The sequence below is a fragment of the Gymnogyps californianus genome, chromosome Z, assembly GCF_018139145.2.
Source record: "Gymnogyps californianus isolate 813 chromosome Z, ASM1813914v2, whole genome shotgun sequence".
NCBI lineage: Eukaryota > Metazoa > Chordata > Aves > Accipitriformes > Cathartidae > Gymnogyps > Gymnogyps californianus.
Genome location: NC_059500.1, coordinates 58,605,607 through 58,626,019, shown reverse-complemented (window position 1 = coordinate 58,626,019; position 20,413 = coordinate 58,605,607). Strand labels below are relative to the sequence as shown.

The 20,413-nt window shown below is 41.9% G+C and overlaps 1 protein-coding gene across 1 annotated transcript in view; it reads left to right on the top strand.

The window, feature by feature from the left end:
• The first annotated feature begins 6,814 nt into the window (after positions 1 to 6,814).
• The window catches only part of TBCA (tubulin folding cofactor A), a 35,182-nt gene continuing 21,583 nt past the window's right edge, over positions 6,815 to 20,413 (top strand). Inside the window, exon 1 of the mRNA XM_050913576.1 lies at positions 6,815 to 6,895. Coding sequence (XP_050769533.1) covers positions 6,843 to 6,895 — 53 coding nt within the window. The 5' untranslated portion in view covers positions 6,815 to 6,842. The remainder of the gene's footprint in view (positions 6,896 to 20,413) is intronic.

Sequence of the window (20,413 nt, the reverse complement as noted above, 5' to 3'; positions counted from 1 at the left end):
ACATTTTTTATCTCCCTTGGACTTTCTAAATACTGTTTTATCTTGATGCTACAGTCTACAGTAGCACTTACTCATGAGAAGCTTTCAGAACATCACATGCAGCACCATAAGGGATATTAGCATGATCTGCCTGTTTGGTGCCAGCTACTTTGCAGTCCTCCACCTTTGTGTGCTACCAACATGTTCCTGTCTGCTAAGCACTGGCAAAGATTGTTTCTTCTTTGGAGAATATTGTCCTGAGTGTTCAGTCTCTGGTAAGAATTGCAGTTTTCAGATGTGGCCAAAAAAGGAGGAATCCCCTTTGCTGGTATTTAAACTTTGCACTGAAGCATGTGATCAGTCAAACCCACACAGATGTCAGTTGATGTCTGTGAGTTTCATGGTTTTGCTTTGTACTGTACCACAGAAAGGATTCAATTAAAAATAAAGTTAATAACTTAGGAATCAAGCAGGCATTGAAGACCAGTTTCAAGACATTTATATAAAAAGTCTTAAGAAATCCTGAATCTTTCTAGTGACTCGGGGGGGGATAAATAAGCAAATATATAAATATATGTAAATATATAAAATCTGCCTCTTTTTTTCCCAAGAGATTACTCACATGCAGCTTTATTCTGTGAGTTCTTTAAGCTTCAGATTTGAATTTCATCTTTCACTGGAGATTTTATTATATGTAGTTATTGTCAAATCAATAATTCATTTTATTTCATTCCAATGAGAATCACTTTGATATTTTTATTTTAAAATAAACTATCAATTAAAACAGAAAATCTGCCTCCAAGGTAGGACAAAAAGAGAGCAGTCAAAATAAGGTTAGTGACAGTTTCATAATCAAAGCCCCTCTCTCTATTGAGAAATAAACACTTGTGAGGATTCTCAGTGTGTTTTACAGTCTTAACGGCTGTCAGGTCTCCCTTGATTGACCCTGAATAAAATCTAACCAGGAGTGACAAAAAAATATGTCCATCAACTTTGCTCATGCATTACAACATAAAAATTGACTGGAGTCATTGACTACAGGTAGCAATGAGCAAAACTACACAAGATAAATACTCTGGTTTGTGGATACTCATTCACTCCACTTTCGTCTGCCACCTTGATTTTTGGATTGGGCATTCATGGATAGAAAGTAGGTGATCTGAAAAAATCGTGTGTGTCTTTTAAAAGACAGTATCGTGTTATGTTACTCCCTTCACAGAAATTTATGTTACATGGTGTTAGACCATGGGCTAAGCTTAATGTAACACAATGCATTAAAAACCGCACATCATGATTGTAATGTGTGTCAGAACAATGAATTGTTATATCACATATCTCTTCATTTGTAGGTAGGGCACCCATGGAAATCATTCGCAAAGGGATATATTCTCCTTTTGATGCACGCACATAAATCCCTTTTTCTCTCACTACTTCCAGCTCTTCACCTAATGGTTGGTCTGAGCGAGGAAAAACTGCTTTTAAAAAAGCCTCGAGTTAGCTAAAAAGGTTTGAATTGTATCTTAGCATTTATTATAGGCACAGTTTAACCCTCAAAACTGTATGAGGGCTCTTTTGTAACCCCAATAGTGTATTATCTGAGGAATCACCATTGCTGCCTTCTCTACCCAGGGTAAATTGTACTGTCACTATAACTTTGCTGAAGATGAGTAGATTTCCTTCTGGTTTTACACCACCACATCCCAGTGGGCTACTTCCTTTTCACAGAAGCATAGATGAAATCAGAATCCGTCCCGGTGGTGTTTGGAGACGGTACAAATGCAGAAACGGGAACGGACTTTGCCCCTGGCTGTTTTCAGCTTCTGCCTGGTGTTTCCTTCCTCCTTTACCTAACTTCCCAACATCATCTGTAACAAAACACAGCTCCCACTTGATTCACCGTGTTCAGTAGGTATCTCACAAACTCTGCAGCAGCAACGCATTTTATCCTTGTCCCATCCCATGACCTGTGCTACTTGCCTGTATTTGTGGCGTTGAACAACTCTCTAAGCGTTGGGGGGGGATATTTGTGGAAGATCATTTTGACCAGTGATGATCATCTCATAAGGAAGTGGGTCAAGAGGTCTGCACTACAAGGAATACTGATATTATGTTGTATGCTCACAACCAGGGAAATTCATTCTTGTGCACTTAAATGGTGCCTAGCTTTGTGCTGGCCAGCTGTACAGAGGTTAATTTTATCTACTGAATATATAAAAAAAATTAAGGAGACACTACTAACTTTTATTCAAAATCTAATCTTATTTATGTAGTACCCTTTAGGGAGGCTGAATGAAATCTGCTTTTCCTACAAAAAAGATAAAATTTGAAGACTAAATAATTTCCACATTTTGTTTTATCATAAATGAAAATGAAATTATATTCAAACTGCACAGATGGTTTTGATGGATAAACAAAATAGTACAAAAGCTCATTGAGCATTTACTTATTAAAGTAATGGTCTCAGTCCTCAGCTGAAGCAAATGTACATTTGGCATGGCTATGGCCATGGGTTTTTCAAGCTGTCTAAACCAACTGCTAATGGACGAGATGACGGAAACTGCCACCGGGGTTTAGCGGACTTTAGAAGTGACTGCACCTCCTTCTGCAAGGTACACTCTGACCTCAGCAGCATAGGTGGAAGTGGCATAATACCTCTAATTTGAGCTATATCGGCTGACAAATGTGTTGGCTCTATAGTCCAAATGAACTAGTGGTATAACACAAAACAGCTCCACTGCAACAGCCCCGTTATTTCAGAAACTCCCTTACTAAAACCAAGGAAATGAATTTATAAGGGATGAAGGGATATGATGGGAATAAAGGATTAATGAGACTTACTATTTGCACAGCTTAGAAGTTGTGTGTTTCTTAAGGGTAGTCTTTAATTGAGAGACATATTAACTGGGAATTGCTAATATCAGAGGGACTTGTGGCATACTGCAATGCTTTTGAGTCTGTCTGCTCTTTTCTTATGATGAAGCATATGTGCGGCATTAACTTCTTAAGCCGGTCTTTCACAGAGAATGTTACGAGTTGTAGGAAGTGCTTTGCAGCCTGGTGTGCTCTCTTGCATGTGAATTGGGTGCACTGTGAACATTTCAGATTAAACATCTATTACATAGTTGTTTACGTGTGCAGAGATCTGAGCTCATCAGGCTGATTAGCTGCTTCCAGTCATTCGTTCTTAAGTGAAATGGGAACGAGCAGTAATCACTATGTGTGCTCTTATCCAGAAGAAATAAACAAGACTTAGCTGGATTTTTTTGACAGAAGGCACAGTACATTGGCAGTGACAATTATACCCGCTACAAATAAATTTGTGCAAAACATGTAACAAACTGCCTTGGAAATATTCGTTATGTGGAGCCAAATGAAAGCTGAGATGACCAGATGACACTGATCAGAGGAGAGGAAGTCATATTCACAGCAGCTGCAGTTTTACATGTGAGATGCTGGGAAGGAGCAATACAGGAGAATATGTAAAAATATGTATAAGGGTCCCAAGTACGGAATGATTTGCTCCATATGTCAGCATAGCTAGAGCATCAGCAAATTATGTTTAGGCACCTGCCTCTATGCAACAGTGTGCACATAATGACTTAGGGCTAATAGATCTTATGAAAAACCTTCAACCAGATGCAACACAAGCAGAATGCTGCCAAAATTCATTGAAGAATTGACAGTTTCTGTACCACCCAAAAGGTACAACAGGATTCACAGTCTTCATAACAGAGTGTATTCAACTCTGGTGTAACGTCACTAATTCACACGGAAATGTATCTACGACTGACTAGGCTAGAAGTTGTTTCAAAGGAGTTCTGGAAAAAAAAAAACCAAACCAACCCTTTAATTAAAAAAGGAGTGTCTATCCAGGAAAGCATTATACATATGTTCTTGGATACCCAGATATCCAGACCCTTAGAAATAAAATCACTATTTTTTAAAGTGCTAATTTATAATTTTCAGGTACTAATAGAAACATGTATTAATAATAAATTAGATCATGCTTTTAGACACATTTTACAATATACTTCAGCATCCACCAGTAACACTTTTTTCAAGTTATCATCGTATGGGCTTAAATATGAACTCCGATTTGGTATATTATCATCTGTTTAGTTAATCTGAATTAGCTGTAAGAAAACAATTGCATTCTACTTCTAAAATTCAGTAGCTGAGCCTAAACACTGTCAGTGATAGGAGTTAATGTTTCAGGGCTAGAAATAAAACATTTGTAGCACTTGGAAACATGAGTTACTTTTCTTAATATTGCTGCTTCTAGGCAATTTTTATTTTTGTACTGTTATCTGTTGTTGGCCTTCTCACTTATGGAACAACTATGTCAAATATAGAAATGACATCGAAGACTATTTTTGAAAAAATAATTGATGTGTAGGTGCATGGTGGTAATGCAGCTTTCCTTGCAGCGGTCTGTATTGTCAAAGTGTACATAGTGTAATCGCGCTGCCTTGGAATTGTTTAGAGAACGGCTTCAGCCCCAACATGACCTGATACAGCTTTCTAAAGCCAAATTAATAAGATGTGAGATTCTGTCAAAGTAAGGGGCTGCATTTTCCCTTGTGCCTGCCAGAATGCTGCTCTCCTTCCTCCTCCTCCTGCATGGGTGATGGCAGGTTTGTGTATCAGATACATAATACATCTGTGAGCGTGTCTCCAGGTCATAGTCATTCACGGGGTTATGCAGGGTGTTGAACCTGCCAAGCCAAGGCTGTGTTTGGGCTGGCCTGGCTCGCAGGTCCCCAGGGAGGGTTGCTGGGCTCTGTAAGAGGGGTCACGTTTGTCCTCCTCTGTGGATAAGACACAGCTTTGTGGACTTGAGCGATTTTGGCCTTCCCCATACCATGTCTGAACAGGGCCCAATGGTGCCAGCTGCGCTCCCATGGCTGCTGGCTACTGCTGGCTACTGCTGGTGATCGGCATGTCACCAAAACCAACATGACATCCTCCCTCACAGCCAGCTTTTCTCAAGAGATATTGGTCACCGGCAGTGTCAAGTCAGGGCAAGCGACTAACACAGGATGAAAGGATGTGGGGAAAAAAAAAGGCCTCTGCAGACCTTCCTGAACTGTACTCCACTGAAACTATATTTATCTTTCTTATTTATTCATTGAAGCTATTTTTTTTTTCTTTCTTATTGATTTAAACAGTCATTCAGGGGAAGGTCTTTTAAACACAGATTCAAAGGGTTTTTTTTCAAGAATTTGACCCCTTAAATCGTTATCCTCAACTAAGTATAATCATGAAGGAAAACAGCCCTTGAACCGCCAGTCAGTTATTACTCTAGGACTGAGCTGCTAGTGCTAATGTTGCCTCTTTATTTATTTCTACCAGTTACCTGACACTAAGGGGACAGACAGGTTCTTTAGAGATCCTTGGCAGAATGATGACGGCATTAAGTTGTAGCTGCAATTAAAGCTTTGTTTTCTTAACAGGATTTTATGATTAGTATAGCACAGAATTTATGATTAGAATGGCACAGGATTTCTACAAGCAGAATCAGTGTAGTACAATTTATAAGTAGCGTAATACAGAATTCTACAACACAACTTAACTTACGGTTTCTGATCACCTGAACCCTCTGCAGATCAGGTTGGATCTTAATGCATGGTTTGCTGTACCAATATAACAATCATAATGTAGACTTGAAAATCATATAAAAGAAGACGAGTCACTCCCTCTGTCCTCAGAGGAAGCAGACGATGGTGGAGGTGTCCCTGGCCACTGGGGGTTCCCGGGTCTCACTGTCCAGCAGCAGTTCTGGTCCAAGTTCCCCCTTAGGACTTGTAACTGCTTGGTTTTACAGACAGTGCTTCCCTGTTCTACGATGGGGTCATCAACAACACCAGGTTGGCCGGGTGGCTGGGAACTTCAAGGCCGGCAAGGGAGTAATCGGCCTGCTGCTCAGGAACGTTGAGGCCAGTAGGGAGCGGAAGAAGAAATCTGTTTGGTTCGTCTGCTTGGTGCGCAGGACCTTCAGGGCTTGATAATAAGGTGAAAGGGAATGAATATGTGACCCGCTCGGTCCCAGAGAATGGCCTTTTACATGCTTGCCTTTTACAAAATGGCGTTAGTTATGCTAACAGGACAAGGGGTAATGGCTTTAAACTGAAAGAGGGTAGATTTAGATTAGATGTAAGGAAGAAGTTCTTTACTTTGAGGGCAGTGAGGCACTGGAGCAGGTTGCCCAGAGAATTTGTGGATGCTCCCTCCCTGGAAGTGTTGAAGGCCAGGTTGGATGGGGTTTTGAGCAACCTGGTCTAGTAGAAGGTGTCCCTGCCCATGGCAGGGGGGTTGGAACTAAATGATCCTTAAGGTCCCTTCCAACCCAAACCATGCTATGATTCTGTGACAACCACATAGGATAACCACATAGGATAACCACATAGGATAACCACATAGGATAACCCCCACTCCCACACAGGGGGTACCGGTCACACCCCACCCCCTGACACCATCACGGTACCAGTCACACCACCTCAGAATAACTCCTATTGCTGCCTCTGAGGGTGGATTCGCACTTCTTTTGCTCGTGTGCTTGCGAACAAACGGTGAATGACACTTGGCGGCTCGAGGGGCGCCGCAGCCCCGCGTAGGCCGCTCCGCGCCCGGCCCCGCCGGTCGCTGTGGGGACGGCGCCACCCCGCAGCGCGGACGCCTCCACCGGGCCGGGGGAGGAGGGAGAGCGCGGAGCGCCCCCCCGCTCCCGGTGGTGCCGCCCAGGCCGGCGGCTCGGCGCATGCGCGGAGCCGGGCTGCGCAGTCACGGCGCTGCGCCGTCCCCTCGGAGCCCTCTGCACCTGCGCGGCTGGGGCCGGGCCGCGCCGCTCCGCTGCCAGCGCCGCCATGGCCGACGCGCGCTTGAGGCAGATCAAGATCAAGACCGGCGTCGTGAGGCGGTGAGTGCGCGCGGGAGGGGGGAGGGGGGAGGGGGAGGGCGCCGCGGCCCCCGCCCGGCCGCGCGGGGACTCAGGCGTGCGCTTTGGCCGTTGGGAGCCGTTGGGAGCCGAGGCCGAGGGCAGTCCCGAGGGGGCGAGCAGAGAGCGGGCTGGGCCCTGCTGCGAGCTCTGCGGGCAGCCCCCGCCGCCCTGAGCGGGGAGGGGGCCCTGCCGCGGCCCCCGGGGGGCTCCGCCGGGCCGGGCGGAGGAGCTGCCAGCGGGGCTTCGTGCGTTGCCGGCCGTGCGTGCTGCGGGGCCGGGGAGCTGGTGGCGGTGTTGTTGCGCTGGGTGGGGCTGCCGGGGTGTGCCGGAGGGCGGCCCTGGCACAAGTTCTGCCATGGCTGCCGGCTTCTTCACCTCGCGCACCGTCCTCAGGAACAGGCCTTTCTTTCCCGAGACGACAATTAAACGGGGATCTTGTTCTCTTTCGTTAGTGATTTTGAGAGGCAAGGGGAGTCACGCTGCCCCGTCAGCGTACAGGGTGCTCTCGCCGGATACCTTGCAGAGGCATGAAGTCTTACCTGTTTTACCAAAACAACTGTTGAATGGGTTGTTTCTGATTCGAAAGTTCACACTGCAAAACCGATGGTAAATTCATCACCTCAGTCTCGATTTTGCCTAGTTTTAACACAGTCTTAATTTTTTAAGAAAAGTTGCAGTGTATCTGTCTGAATCCTTCTTATTATGACTATAAACGCAAGGCTTTGACATTAAATATTTGGTCACAGTGGGGTTTATTAAGGCTGCACCCTACAAAGACTGTGCTGGCTCAGGCAGAGACAGGAATTAGTATGTGTGCCAGATCAGGATGTTAAATTGTCCAGTTTCATCCAATCAACTTTGTATTATGACTTACCTAATTTCAGTTAGTAGAAGACTAACAGTAAGACAGGCACACTTTCTAATACCTGATTAGCTTTGAAAGCTTGGTCTTGAAGACTAGAAGAGTAAAATGGATACAGATTTGTCACTCTATGCTAGATAAAGGCACTTTTGAGTTCCTAGGCTCCAAATGGGGAGCAGTTCTCAACTACTGCTGCAAGCAAGAAATTGATTATATGATTATAAGGTCCTGTTTCCTGTCACTATGCAGGGCATGCAAATCATGAACTTGTGTGTTATTTTTAAGCTAGAAAGCTTTAGTGCAGTCTTATTGAGTGGCTTGGTGACTGCCTTTTGCTTTGGGTCCCTTTCATGACCTGTGTTGTGGTTACTGGCTTTGCACAGGAACGTTGTAAATGTCCTCTGTGCATTTTTAAGTGGATGGTGTTTTGTGCTGGTTTTTATAGACAAAGTATTCTGAGGTCTGGGAAAACTAGAATTACTTACGTTAACATTTTTTCAGTCTGTGTATTCTTTTTGTTAGCTAAAAGTATAACTTATTTGTCTAGAGACTTTTGAGAAAGTTGTTGTATGTAATAAGACACGATTTTACTTTTGTAAGATTTGTAATTTGTAAGAAGTTTCACTAGTGGCTTATTGCTGCTGTTTGATAGTTTTACCGAGAGAACTGTGTGGTAATACTGAATAGCATTTCAGGTGACTGTTGCTTAATGATAAATCATCACAAAAATTACCTGAACAAGCTTTTTACTCGTGTTCGTAGATTGGGAAACAGTGAGGGGAAAGTCTTTGCTAGGCAATGAACAACTGTGTGGAGACCCTAGCAGAGCTGGTGCAGGCCTGCATGTTCACATGGTGGATGCTGTACCATGTGGCTATGTCCCCTTGGACCTGGAAGTGGCCTAATGATGCCAGCATGGTTATGCAGATAACTGCATGTGGAGCTAGCTCAGCGTCTGTATGCCACTGGCCGTAGTGCTTCTAGCTCTGAGATTAGCTTGCATGTTCTTTTTCTCCGTTTCTCTGCTTCTGCAGTTTAAGTGAGTCTGAGAGAGCTGAGAACAAGAGATTAAAATTTAGTAGTGTTTGTTGTCCTGTGTGAGCAATTTCTTTACTGCTTAGTGTGGCTCTCCTGTTTGTTTGCTTGATTTATGGAAATCCATGGATGCTGGTTTTGATTTTGTTACAAGCTTGTTGCAGCGAAGTTACAGAGGAGGTTGCTTAAATTCCCACTGGGTATTAGTGCGGTTACAATGGTACTAAGTTCAAATTATATACAGTCAAAATTAACATACACAAAGTTTCTAATGTTTCTACTTTGTTTCTAATAGCACCCTTTCCCTGATGTTATACTCACCTTTTTGCTGGCCCTCTGGGTCCTAAGGCCCTATTTGGTAGTGGGGAGGGGACAAATTCAAGCAAGTCATCAGTATCCCAAATCCTTTGTTGAGAGGAGTATGATGTTGATTGTTTTGTACTTCTCAAGAGTCTGCATTTAGAAATGCTGATTAAAAAATCAACATCTTAGTTTTTCTTCATTGTTTTGCACTCCACATTTTATCTAAATTTACTGCATATGGTGTATTTTACATGTGTTGAATAGTTTTTTCTTTGTTGTCCTAAAACTGGTTTTAGCCATCTCTCAAGATTGCTTTCCTTTGACCAATATTTGACTTTTGGTGAGTTGTTTATAGCACCGGGGCATTTCAGCATCTTCCTGTGCCTGTATTATAAAGGGCTCTGCTATCATGCCATGTTCCTGCTGTTATCAGATTTGAAATTTTATGCTGCTTTTTTTATTGTACATCAGAGAGAGCTCATTTTTGTTAGTAACAAAAATCAATACAATGGTGTGATTCAAAGGAACCGACTCACAGATGGACTGTAAGCCAAAGCACCTTTATTTTCGCTAGCGGGGAGAGCATAGGGTCCATCCTACAAAACTGCATTTCTGCCGAGGTAAAATTTCAGTCAGCTTATATAGCAGTTTTATCAAACATTCCTTACATTCTGTGGTTAATGCCCGATAAGCAAGCAGTCTGGTTGCAAAATTTTCAGTCATATTTAAATTAACTCCGCTTGCGATGTCGATTAGCATGCATGCTCCCTACGGGGGGGGGGGGGGGGGCAAGTTTCTTCGGTCTTCAGTTGAGTCGGCGGTTGCGCTTCCCCCCGCCGCCTCCACCCTGCCCCCAGTTACAAAGGACTTCTCTGGGTTTGGCCCACCCTGCAATTCAGTCAGCAGAGCCAGGGGGTACAACACCGATACTGAGGAACATCTTGTCCTTTTAGCACGTATTGTTTCAGTATGCAGACTTGCTAATCTTTGGTATGTAGGCCTGCTTGTCCTTGGTACGCAGTTTGTCACAGCTTTTGCCTTTCTTTGTCTGTTCTCACCAGTTTCTGATATTCTTCACGGATGCAGGTGTAGAAATGGCGTAACTTCTGCATACTTGGTTAATCTATATCTAAATTCTTTTGCAACTCTGGTATGGTATCATTATCCCTCCTTTTCTTTTAAGAATAAGAACTCACAGTATTTGCTAACTCATGCTTAAGAGCAGCCTAGTTATGTCAAGCAAACCTTCAAGCCATACTAAACTCCATTCCTTAATTCAGTGTTATACCACACGATTGTACAAAGCTGAGCAAAAATTAAAACAAAGCAGGTAATTGTCACCTAGTCATAGTAGCAGTTACAGTTGAACAAGTAAAAAAAAGCTCTAGCCTGGCCACGAGTCCAAACAAAGTCTGACTATTCCTGAGAACTATTTTGTGAGCCTAATACAAATCCCGTGGCCTCTTAAAAACAATGCTTAATAAGTTACAGTATGTTTCAGGGGTACTGTATAGGTGGGCATTCCTCTGAGCTGAAACAGTTGCCACTTGTCACAGGGAAGACTTGGTGTTGGTCCATGATGGCTTAAGCTAATCTAAATCTGAGGGGCTGCGTTACAGCCTCCTTCTTTGTGCCCTACACAAGGATTTAGGTGGCCACCCATCTGTATATTTCAGGGAGCTGATCCACTGAAAAATAACCAGGACTGGGGGGAAAAAAAAAAAGTTATTTTGAAGGATGAGGCCTGCCTGGACCAGTTCACCACACAACCGTACACGTTTCAGGGCTAGTACAAAGAAAGGGATGAAAACATTCAGGGAAACGACACAAATGCAGTCAACAGGATTCAGATTTGCTTTTGGAGAATGGCTGTGTGAACAAGCAATTAAACTTAGCTTGTGTTTGTTGTATGGTAACAATATGCACATCTACAGTTACTCTGCAGCAGCTGGCATACTGTAAGTGAAGGTAACTTAAAAAAAAAAGGGGGTGGGGGCTGAGAAAAGGAATGTTATCTTACACTCCCTGCTGCGGAGATGATACAACAGCAGCTCCCACTTCTGTGATGGTTGCACGCAGATACAAGAAGAGGTATGGCTATGTGCCAGTCCACCCTTCCTTCTCAAACTGGAAGCCTAGTTATGTATTCTCTGCTACAGTGGGCATGCAGCTTGAGTCAACTTACGAACATTAACATTGTCCTCTTATTTTGGACTAGAACAACTATATAGGTATTTATTCTGGTGTGTGAGAAGACTCATGTAGAGGCTTATTACAAATGCCATGAAGTGACTGACTTAACACTTCAATTAATTTTCCTTAGTTTTTTCTGTGTTTGCAGTTTAGAAAAGTACATTGAATTTAGCCTGTAATACTGATTTTGAAGCACGTTCAATGCTCAGGCTATAAGAGTATATCAAAAAAGGTAAGGGTCAAGAACCATTAGGATGTATTGAACTTTTTTGACTATTTATTTGTCTTTTTTTTAATCATCTGCTGTAGCACATTCTTTAATTACCTAACTCATAACTTTTTTCCAAACTAAGAACAAAGTAGCTCTTCTGCTTTGGGATTTTTTTTTAGCTGTATATCATAAATTCTTTGTGTACCCCTCTCAAGAGACTGTATTGTAGGTTGTGGGTACTTGCCTTCATGTTTCTTACATTGCTATGTATCGGTGAAAGAAATTTAAACTAGGAATGGGGAGAGCTTGACAAATCTCATAGCCAGGCTCTTGGTGATTGCATACTTTCATTAGCTTGTCATTCAAAAAAAAGTAGATTTGATGAGCGTGAATAATAATGTTTGCTGTATTTGTGGCTTATGTCCTAACAAGCAATACTTCTGGTTTAATCACTTCGAAATAGTCTTACTCTCAGTAAATCTGAACTCAGACAACCTGCTGGATAGTGAGGGAACTGATTAGAAAAAAAAACTTTTAAAAGTATCTTATTCTCATTTCAGATTGGCAATGATTTTCAAAACTACTGCAAACAAAGTAAGTTGGGTCATGTGAAAACAGCACTGACATTTGCCCATAGTTTCCATCTGATTAAGTGGAAGTGACACCACTAGATTAGAATGAGACTAAGACAATTCACATTGCAATTGTGTTAGTTTAACTTTAACAATCTTTTAACACTCTTGTTTAAATGTGGCTGACATACCATAATTACAAATCTACAAGCCTTGATTATAGAATTTTACATCATGAACCTATGGGGAAAGTGTATTGATTTTTGTGAAGCAGCTCTTTTTTAAAACCACCTTTCTAAAACTATGGAATCTCCCCAAGACTGTTCTTTTGCCTGTCGCACTGGTGTTGATACTGTTTTTTCTCTTTGTAAATCATCACATTGCCAAGCAATTTACACTGTGATTTTTTTATTTATTGTTTTGCCCCGCAAGCACAGAAAGTTCTGCAAGTTAAATAAAACTGTTAGTCCATTTTTAAATATAAATTTAAACAATTCTTTTAAATTGAATTATTTTACTGGTGAGTTCAGGATACGTTTTGTGCAAGTGAAGTATGAAGTATTGCAGAGAATGCAGATATTCCTTTTGCTGTGTGTTGACTCTATTGCTAATTCAAGCACAAAACTAGTTCATTTTCTTGGTTACTCAAGGAATTTGCTATTTCTGGTGTAAATCACAAATTTTCTCAATCTTCTGTCCACCATATGAATTATGGTCACTTGCTTGTTTCCCATTAGCCATAGGCACTAGCTCTGATTCTTAGCATCAATATATTGATAAGAAACTCATGTCTCCTTTCTTTATTCTCATTATAATTAGAAGATCGTATGCAACAACTGCTTGTTAGCTCAATTTATGGGAAGGGCTGGGATATCTTATATTATACAGGTATTGAGGAATGATCTGCAGAGCTGCTCAGCTATACTGAGTCAGCACGATAAAGCGATTTAATGTGTGTACACTGCACATCCCAGAGCTCAGGGAGGGTGAATATATTGCATGCACTGTTGGATACAAACTGACTCTGTCTAAATTAAATAACCCTTCTCAGAGTGCAGGAGCATTGTGCATCTGTTGTCCAGGGTTGTCACCAGCTCAGTCCTGGAGTCTTAAACTTGGGTTCAGTGCTAGCCAAATGTGGTGGTTGTGGTCCAGAGCTACTTAGATACGTCTTAAGTACCTTCTGTAGTGCTCCTGGCATCACAGTCAGATACAGAAAGTCCTGAGTTGGCCCTGCATTTGAAGGTCGCTTTGGTCTTTTAGACTTATTAACTTAGTCTCTGTCCCATATAAAAAACTGCTTTATGTGAACTGGCTGAGAAAAGAGCACACCTGCATTTACACAGTGCTGTCTGAGTTAACATCTGTGGCATACGTAGTCACCAACCCAGACAATTAGTTGAAGGGTAATTGTGAGTTGACTCTAGTCTCCAGAAACAAAACTACTTGTTTGAAGGGGTTCCTATTTGCCTGTGTTTTTCAATGCATGCTTTCTTTTAAATTTCAGGAATACCAAAGAGTACCCGCACATATCTTAAAAAGCTGTGAGAAGAGCACAGTTGTTGCTGTGAAGATTGCATAGTGTGTTGTTGTTTTGGTTTTTTTTAAATGGTTTTGACTTCATTTGTTTTACCTTTTAAGCAGACCTAAACACTGGTTCCTTTTTAGAAGTATCTCACAAATTTAAATTAGTAATGGTCAGATCTTTGAAATATTGCCTTCTTCGCATTCCTTCCTCCATCCCATTACCTCTTCTAAAAAAAATAACAAAGCCTTTAGTGAAACGCATCATTCTGGCATCTCGGCAGTTTTCTGTTTACAATTATCTTCTGCCCCCTGAGGCAAAACTGTCTTGTGCATGTCCATGCTGACCATAGTAATGTATTGATTTCATCATTTTAATTGGCAAAACTATGTTGCACACCAGGTTTATCACCATAGGTGTTGGTAGTGATGTGCTGTTAAAGAGGAAGGAATTTTTTTTTTTTTATTTGGGCAAGAACGTATGCAAAACTGTGGCTTTGCAACCTTAAATTCTTAAAGCAGTCTTTTGAAAGTTTGGAAATACAGTAGTTACAGTTGCTTGACAACCCTAGTTTGGTGCCATTATGCATACGTGTAGTACTGTTGTCTTGGTTTTGATTGTACATACTTTTTTCATGGCATGGAGCCTATCCACCTATGTGGATAAAACAGTTATAAATAATCATTTTGTGCTGAATTAGAATGTGGAACTATGGGAAAACTAAAAAATTGTATTAAATTTATGGTAGTGCTTTGTATACAGAAGATGAGTTACAACTGCACTAATGTCATGGTTGAGGCCCAGCCAGCAGCAAAGCACCAGGCAGCCGCTCGCTCACTCCTCCCCCTGGGCAGGATGGGGAGGAGAAAATACAACGGAAGGCCCGTGAGTCGAGACCAGGACAGGGAGGGATCACTCACCAGTTATGGTCACAGGCAAAACAGACTCGACTTGGGGGAAAAAAGGAAATCAATTTCATTTGTTACCAATCAAATCAGAGTAGGATGATGAGAAATAGAAATGTGTCTTAAAAACTCACCTTCCCCCCACCCCTCCCTTCTTCCCGGGCTCAGCTTTGCTCCCAATTCCTCTACCTCCTCCCTGCCCAGCGGCGCAGGGGGACGGGGAATGGGGGTTGTGGTCAGTTCATCACACATTGTTTCTGCCTCTCCTTCCTCGTCAGGGAGAGGACTCCTCACACTCTTCCCCTGCTCCAGCGTGGGATCCCTCCCACGGGGGTCAGCCCTCCATGAGCTTCTGCAACGCGAGTCCTTCCCACGGGCTGCAGTCCTCCACGAACTGTCCCAGCGTGGGCTTTCCGACGGAGTCACGGCCTTCTCCAGGCCCAGTCACCGGCTCCGGTGTGGGGTCCTCCACGGGCTGAAGGGGAATCTCTGCTCCACCGTTAACCTCCATGGGCTGCAGGGGGACAGCCTGCCGTCTCACCACCGGCTCAGGGGAATCTCTGCTCCGGCGCACCTCCTCCCTCGCCTTCTTCACTGACCTCGGGGTCTGCACAGTTGTTTCTCTCGCATCCCACTCCTCTCTTTGCTGTAGCTCCTCTACTTCTTTAGCAGTCTTTTCCCTTTCTTAAATATGCTATCACAGAGGTGCCACTATCATCAGCTGATGGGCTCGGCCTTGGCCAGCGGCAGGTCCAACTTGGAGCCAGGGAAGCTTCCAGCAGCTTCTCACAGGACCCACCCCTGTAGCGCCTCCCCCACTACCAAAACCCCACCACACAAATCCCACACAACTAACAACCATAATCCATCCTGGCTTGACTTTGAGTTAAGTATTATTAAATTATATGTATCATATAGGTGGAAAACTCATTCAGGATCAGGAGGTCCATCATATTTTCTTTAAACTGTATTAAGTCTTTTTCCTGATGCATTGTGAATTGCCTACACACATAATATGACTGTAGTTCTATTTAATTTTGCTCATTACTCTAACACTTCCAATTGGTTATCCCGAGTTGGGGTGGGGGGGACAGGGAGGGGAGCAAGTAGATTCTGTGCTTTTTCTCTAAAACAAAGGTCTTGACTGAAGATGGTGACAGGGTTATAGAAGGGAAAATGAAGTGGAGATCTGTGGTAACCCCAGTTGTTGCCACAACAGAGGCCCATTTCTTATTCTTCTCTAGAAGTGAAGTTCTCAGGCTCCTTAGCATTTACAACTTTCAACTTCTGTCCCATTCCATTCCATGCCATTCTCTCCCAGAATTTTTGCCACTCCAGAGCCTCTTCAGGATCGGCTGATAAACTTTTCACTTCTTTCCAACTCTTGTCTTCAGCCCATCAGAAAAGCTCTTTCAGCTCTCTTGCTGGAATAGCCCTCTTCTTTGCCCCCAACTATCCAAGTTGCTTCTTGCAGTACCTCAGCAAAATCTTGATCCCCAGCTAGCATCTTCTCCTTTCTGAGTAGTCCATAACTTAAGAGCTTTCATCCTGGTTGCATCTATTGGATTCTTCCATTCCTCTGCCCCCCTCTATGTTCCCACTGGCTGCTGGCATTCAGGGATGCCCTAGCCAGGCAGACTTTCTCAGCAGGACAAAAAGGGGAACTTCAGTTGTTGCTATGGCAAGGATTTAAAAAAATCTGTAGGAATGTATTGCAAGAGCAGGGAAATAACTGTGTTGAGAGGCAAGGACAGAATGTGAAGGCCTGGAGATTCAGAGAAATCTCTAGTAACAGAAATGCTATAAAAATGTTAAAACCAAGTAATTTTTTACTTTAAATAATTTTCTGACTTCAAAAAAAAACCCCTGTAACTGATTTTCGTAGTCTTCACAGTAGTAATCCCTGACAAAAGCCAAGCTTGCAAAGTTAACCTGAAATATCATGGTAACTCAGTTCTGTAAGCTGTAGATACAGGAGAGTCTAAAAATTATGCGTATACTTCTGTATGGTTACATCTTGACTCATAAAAGATAAACTTTGTCTTTTAAGATGATTTTGTCACTATCAAGAAAATGAACACATAAACTTGAGATCCTGTCCAAATCAGAAAGTAGTCACTCATGGCTAAGAAAACATGGCAGTTTGTGATAACTGTGTCAAGTATTGTATTTCTTTCCTCCTTCCTTCATCTTCCTTCCTTGACTTTTCCTCTTAGGCCGTAGTCTGTAATGCGTGTGTGCTTATGTAGCCTTAGTGAACCCAAGAATGTGCATAAGTAATTTGCAGATTTGGGACCTGATATTTTAAGCTCTGCAGGTGATTAGCACAGTGCCAATGTTACTGCAGTTGTTGAATTACTTGTGCTATAATTGTGCATAGTGTTAATACATGGAATTTATTATACAATAACAAAAAAAGCTGTACCCTGTACAGTTACACTATGACAGATTTTTAGGTTTGAACTAAGTCAGCATAGATGTTTCATTATCTCGTCAATACATGCTGTCAGCTTTGGGTTTTCTGTGTGCTTAGGCTGAATCCATGGCATATTAGCATATACCATGGTTAATAGTAACATTAGTTTTGAAGAGATGCATGTCCTTTCAACAGTGAAGCTATTCAATAGCAAAATTGAGAAATTCCCTCTCATCTTCTTCAGAGCTCCACTGAGCTTGCTCAGTCCAGCCAGGGAAGTGTTTCGTGTGTTGATTTTTCTAATGCTGGAGAGCAGTCTTTATTTGGTGGCTTAAGCACATAAGTGTCATTCTAGCTCATGTAGAACCTGATCTGTTGGCAATTGCTGGAGGTTGGGGGAAACATATAAAGAGTGGTAGTGTGTGCTTGTTCTGTCCTTGTACCATTTTACCATTTTTATTCTAGGCATCCACTAGTAGTTCCTGCCTGTGACTGTGGTTCAGGAAGGTGGAATTTTTGTCTACCTAGTACAGAGGATCTTAATTTCATTATGCATTCAAAAAACTCATGTTGTGCATACTTTTGTCATCTGTCAACCTTCAGATAAACTGTGTGCCCCTCCTATGATCAGAGAGGTAGATCTGCTTGCTACTGCTAATGATGCAACTACCGGAGATGACGCTAGTGTTGATGCATAAGGACCAGGGTAGGAACATACGTACCTTTGGGGAGTGAGAAAGGAGGGGGATTTGGGGCTCTTTCAGCAGCAGCCAGAAGTTAGAACAGTCTAAACCACTTGCAGCTCTGCACCCTGAACAGACTAGGAGTGACGTCTCTTGAGAAATCAATGTCACCCTAAATTTGGAGGTCTCATTTTCCTCTCCCCCTCTCCAGCTCTCTGGTCTCTGATGCTAGTCAAACCTTTTGCTGACCTCGCTCAATTTGCTTAACCCAGGATAAAAACTGTCAGCTTTTTTTTTCTTATTGTTAATTTCCTGCTGGTTTGGTGAACTGAATTGGCTCATGGAGAGATCATTTGAGCATTAGTGCTAGCAGAGATGTATGCTGGGGGGGCGGGGGGAGAAGACCTCTGTTCAGCAGTGGTCAGCTTTTTGACTGTCTAGAACCATCTTGTGTTACTGTGCTCTTCAGCTTGGGGAGCTGAAGCGGGGGAGAGAAAGTGAGTAGTAGATGCGCAAGTAAATCATAATGGTATGGAAAAGGTAGTTAAGGAACTACTTTTTTTTTTTTTTTTTTCTTCTACCTTAAGATTCTCTCAAGCCCTTTGAGCTCTTCTGGGTTTAGTCTGCAGCTTTAAAGTAATAAAACTGTTTTTTACACAGAACATGCAAATTGTGAAATTGATTGTTAAGTGATGTGAAAGTCAAACGTGTGAAGGATTTTGAAAGGACAGCAGGCACAGCCAGGAGCTGACCTATTGTCTACTAGACATTGATGGTTTAGTTCTGTTCTTCAGTGTTAAAAAGTCCTTAACTTGATTTCTAGAGGCAGGTATACCACAGGAAATGTCACTTTAGACTTGATTTGTTTCTTTATACTCTTTGCCTAGTAGTTAACTACTGGCTGGCACTGGAGACAAGGTCCAGAATAATTGGATCTTATGTTTCTACTTCTTCATTTTGAAAGAGAGGGAGAAGCTAGTAAAATACTATTATTTTGTTTGGGTTATATTTTCCCTGTTTCTAGGGGCGTAGACTTCTGCTTCAGGGTCCATGAAAAATAACTAAAGAAAACAAGCTTGTTGTCAGTAGACTTAAACCAGGTATGTGGGAGTCTTCACTTCCATTGAACATTTATGTGGAGTTCTGAAGGCTGAAAAGAGCCATTATAAATGGAGACCTGAAGTATGAGAATAAGCTAATGTGAGTTGTATGCAGTTGTTTGTCAGTTTTTACTTATTTAACTTTGGGTGTCCAAGGAGAGGAAGGACTTGAGAGTTTTCGGTCAGTAGATCTATTTTAAAAGGGGGAAACAGAAGTAAAATTTCAGTCACTAGTTGGTACCTTAATTATGTACCACGTGCCTCGAATCTAAGCTCTCACATACTTCCTGATAGTCCACGGAACTGTAACACTTGCTAGAAAGCAGAATGGGATGCAGAACTTCCTTACAGATTTTGCATTTTTTTAACATCTGACCCAACTGCAAAATATATTATACTATTATTTTAGATTGTGGCTGTCTCTTTGTTCTAATTTTTAAATAACAAAATTGCTATAAAGACTAAGTTAATTTTAAAAAAATCATTACTATCTTAAAATTTGAGGCCTTATCTTAAAACTCTAGGATAAAGATTGAAGTGTGAAGAAAACACTTTATGGCCAAAGGGCATACTGAGTGCATGTAGATAATAAAAAGAACAGATCCATGTTGACTTTGAATGTTTGGATCCTTTGTAGACTTCTTGAGCAAAACTGGACTTGAGAAGGTTTCTCTATCTGCTTCTCAAAGACTTTTCCGCATCTTGTAGGTGGTGTAAGAAAGTACTTACTGCTTTCAGAACAGATCAACCTTACAGGTACTTTTTATGTTATAAAACTATGGGCAGCGGTTTGGAAATGTGATTTAGAGGAAGACTCTTGGCCCATTTAGGAACTTGTGGATGTTAGGTATACAGTAACAAATGAAGCCCTTGTTTTATTGGGCTGTGACATCTTGGTTTGATCATAAGAATATCTTTAAGCCTTCCAAATAATATTTTCATACAATATTTTTGGCACAAGATGTTTAAGACATTCCTGTGGATGTCCATGAATTCTGGCAGCTGTTAACTCTGTCAGGAAGGAGGGAGAGCCATAGGAAACACACTGGCCAAACTCCCTGGAGTGAATGGGAGGTGTGCTTGCCTGGCGAATATAATTTCTGAAGAATGACACCAGTATAAACTATCAGCACATGAAAACCATAGAACACTTGAACTGGCTCACATCATCTCTGAGGATTCACATTAATAGATCTAGTTCTATTTAATTAATAAATGGTCACAAACACGGAGTCCAAATAACTACCTAAAGCAGTCTTTTCAGGAATTTGAGAAATCCAGTGCCCCTTTCAACACAAAGTTCAAAATAGAATGGACCCAAGTTAGACATTTCCCTTGCTGGTGTATATATACTTTTGAAAATGGAGAAATTGAGTAGAATATTTTCTTCTTTTTTTTTACTGAACACAGTGATAGTGATGGAAGTAGTGGGAGCCTTTGGAGTGGTTTATCTCCTGCCTTGCGTGCTGCCTGCTCAGGTGACTTAGGTCAGAATGAGTAAGACCTTTTTTTTTCTTTAAGTGAAGATCATTTGAGCTTATCAAAGTAGATGTTAACCTTTAGCAAGAATATGCAGTATATAAAAACTCTTAAGTCGCATTGCAAGTATGTGGGGTTTTTTGTGGGTTTTTTTTTTAAATAAGATAAATTCCTAAGGATTGTCTTTGACTACTAATGCTTCAGCCAGAATTC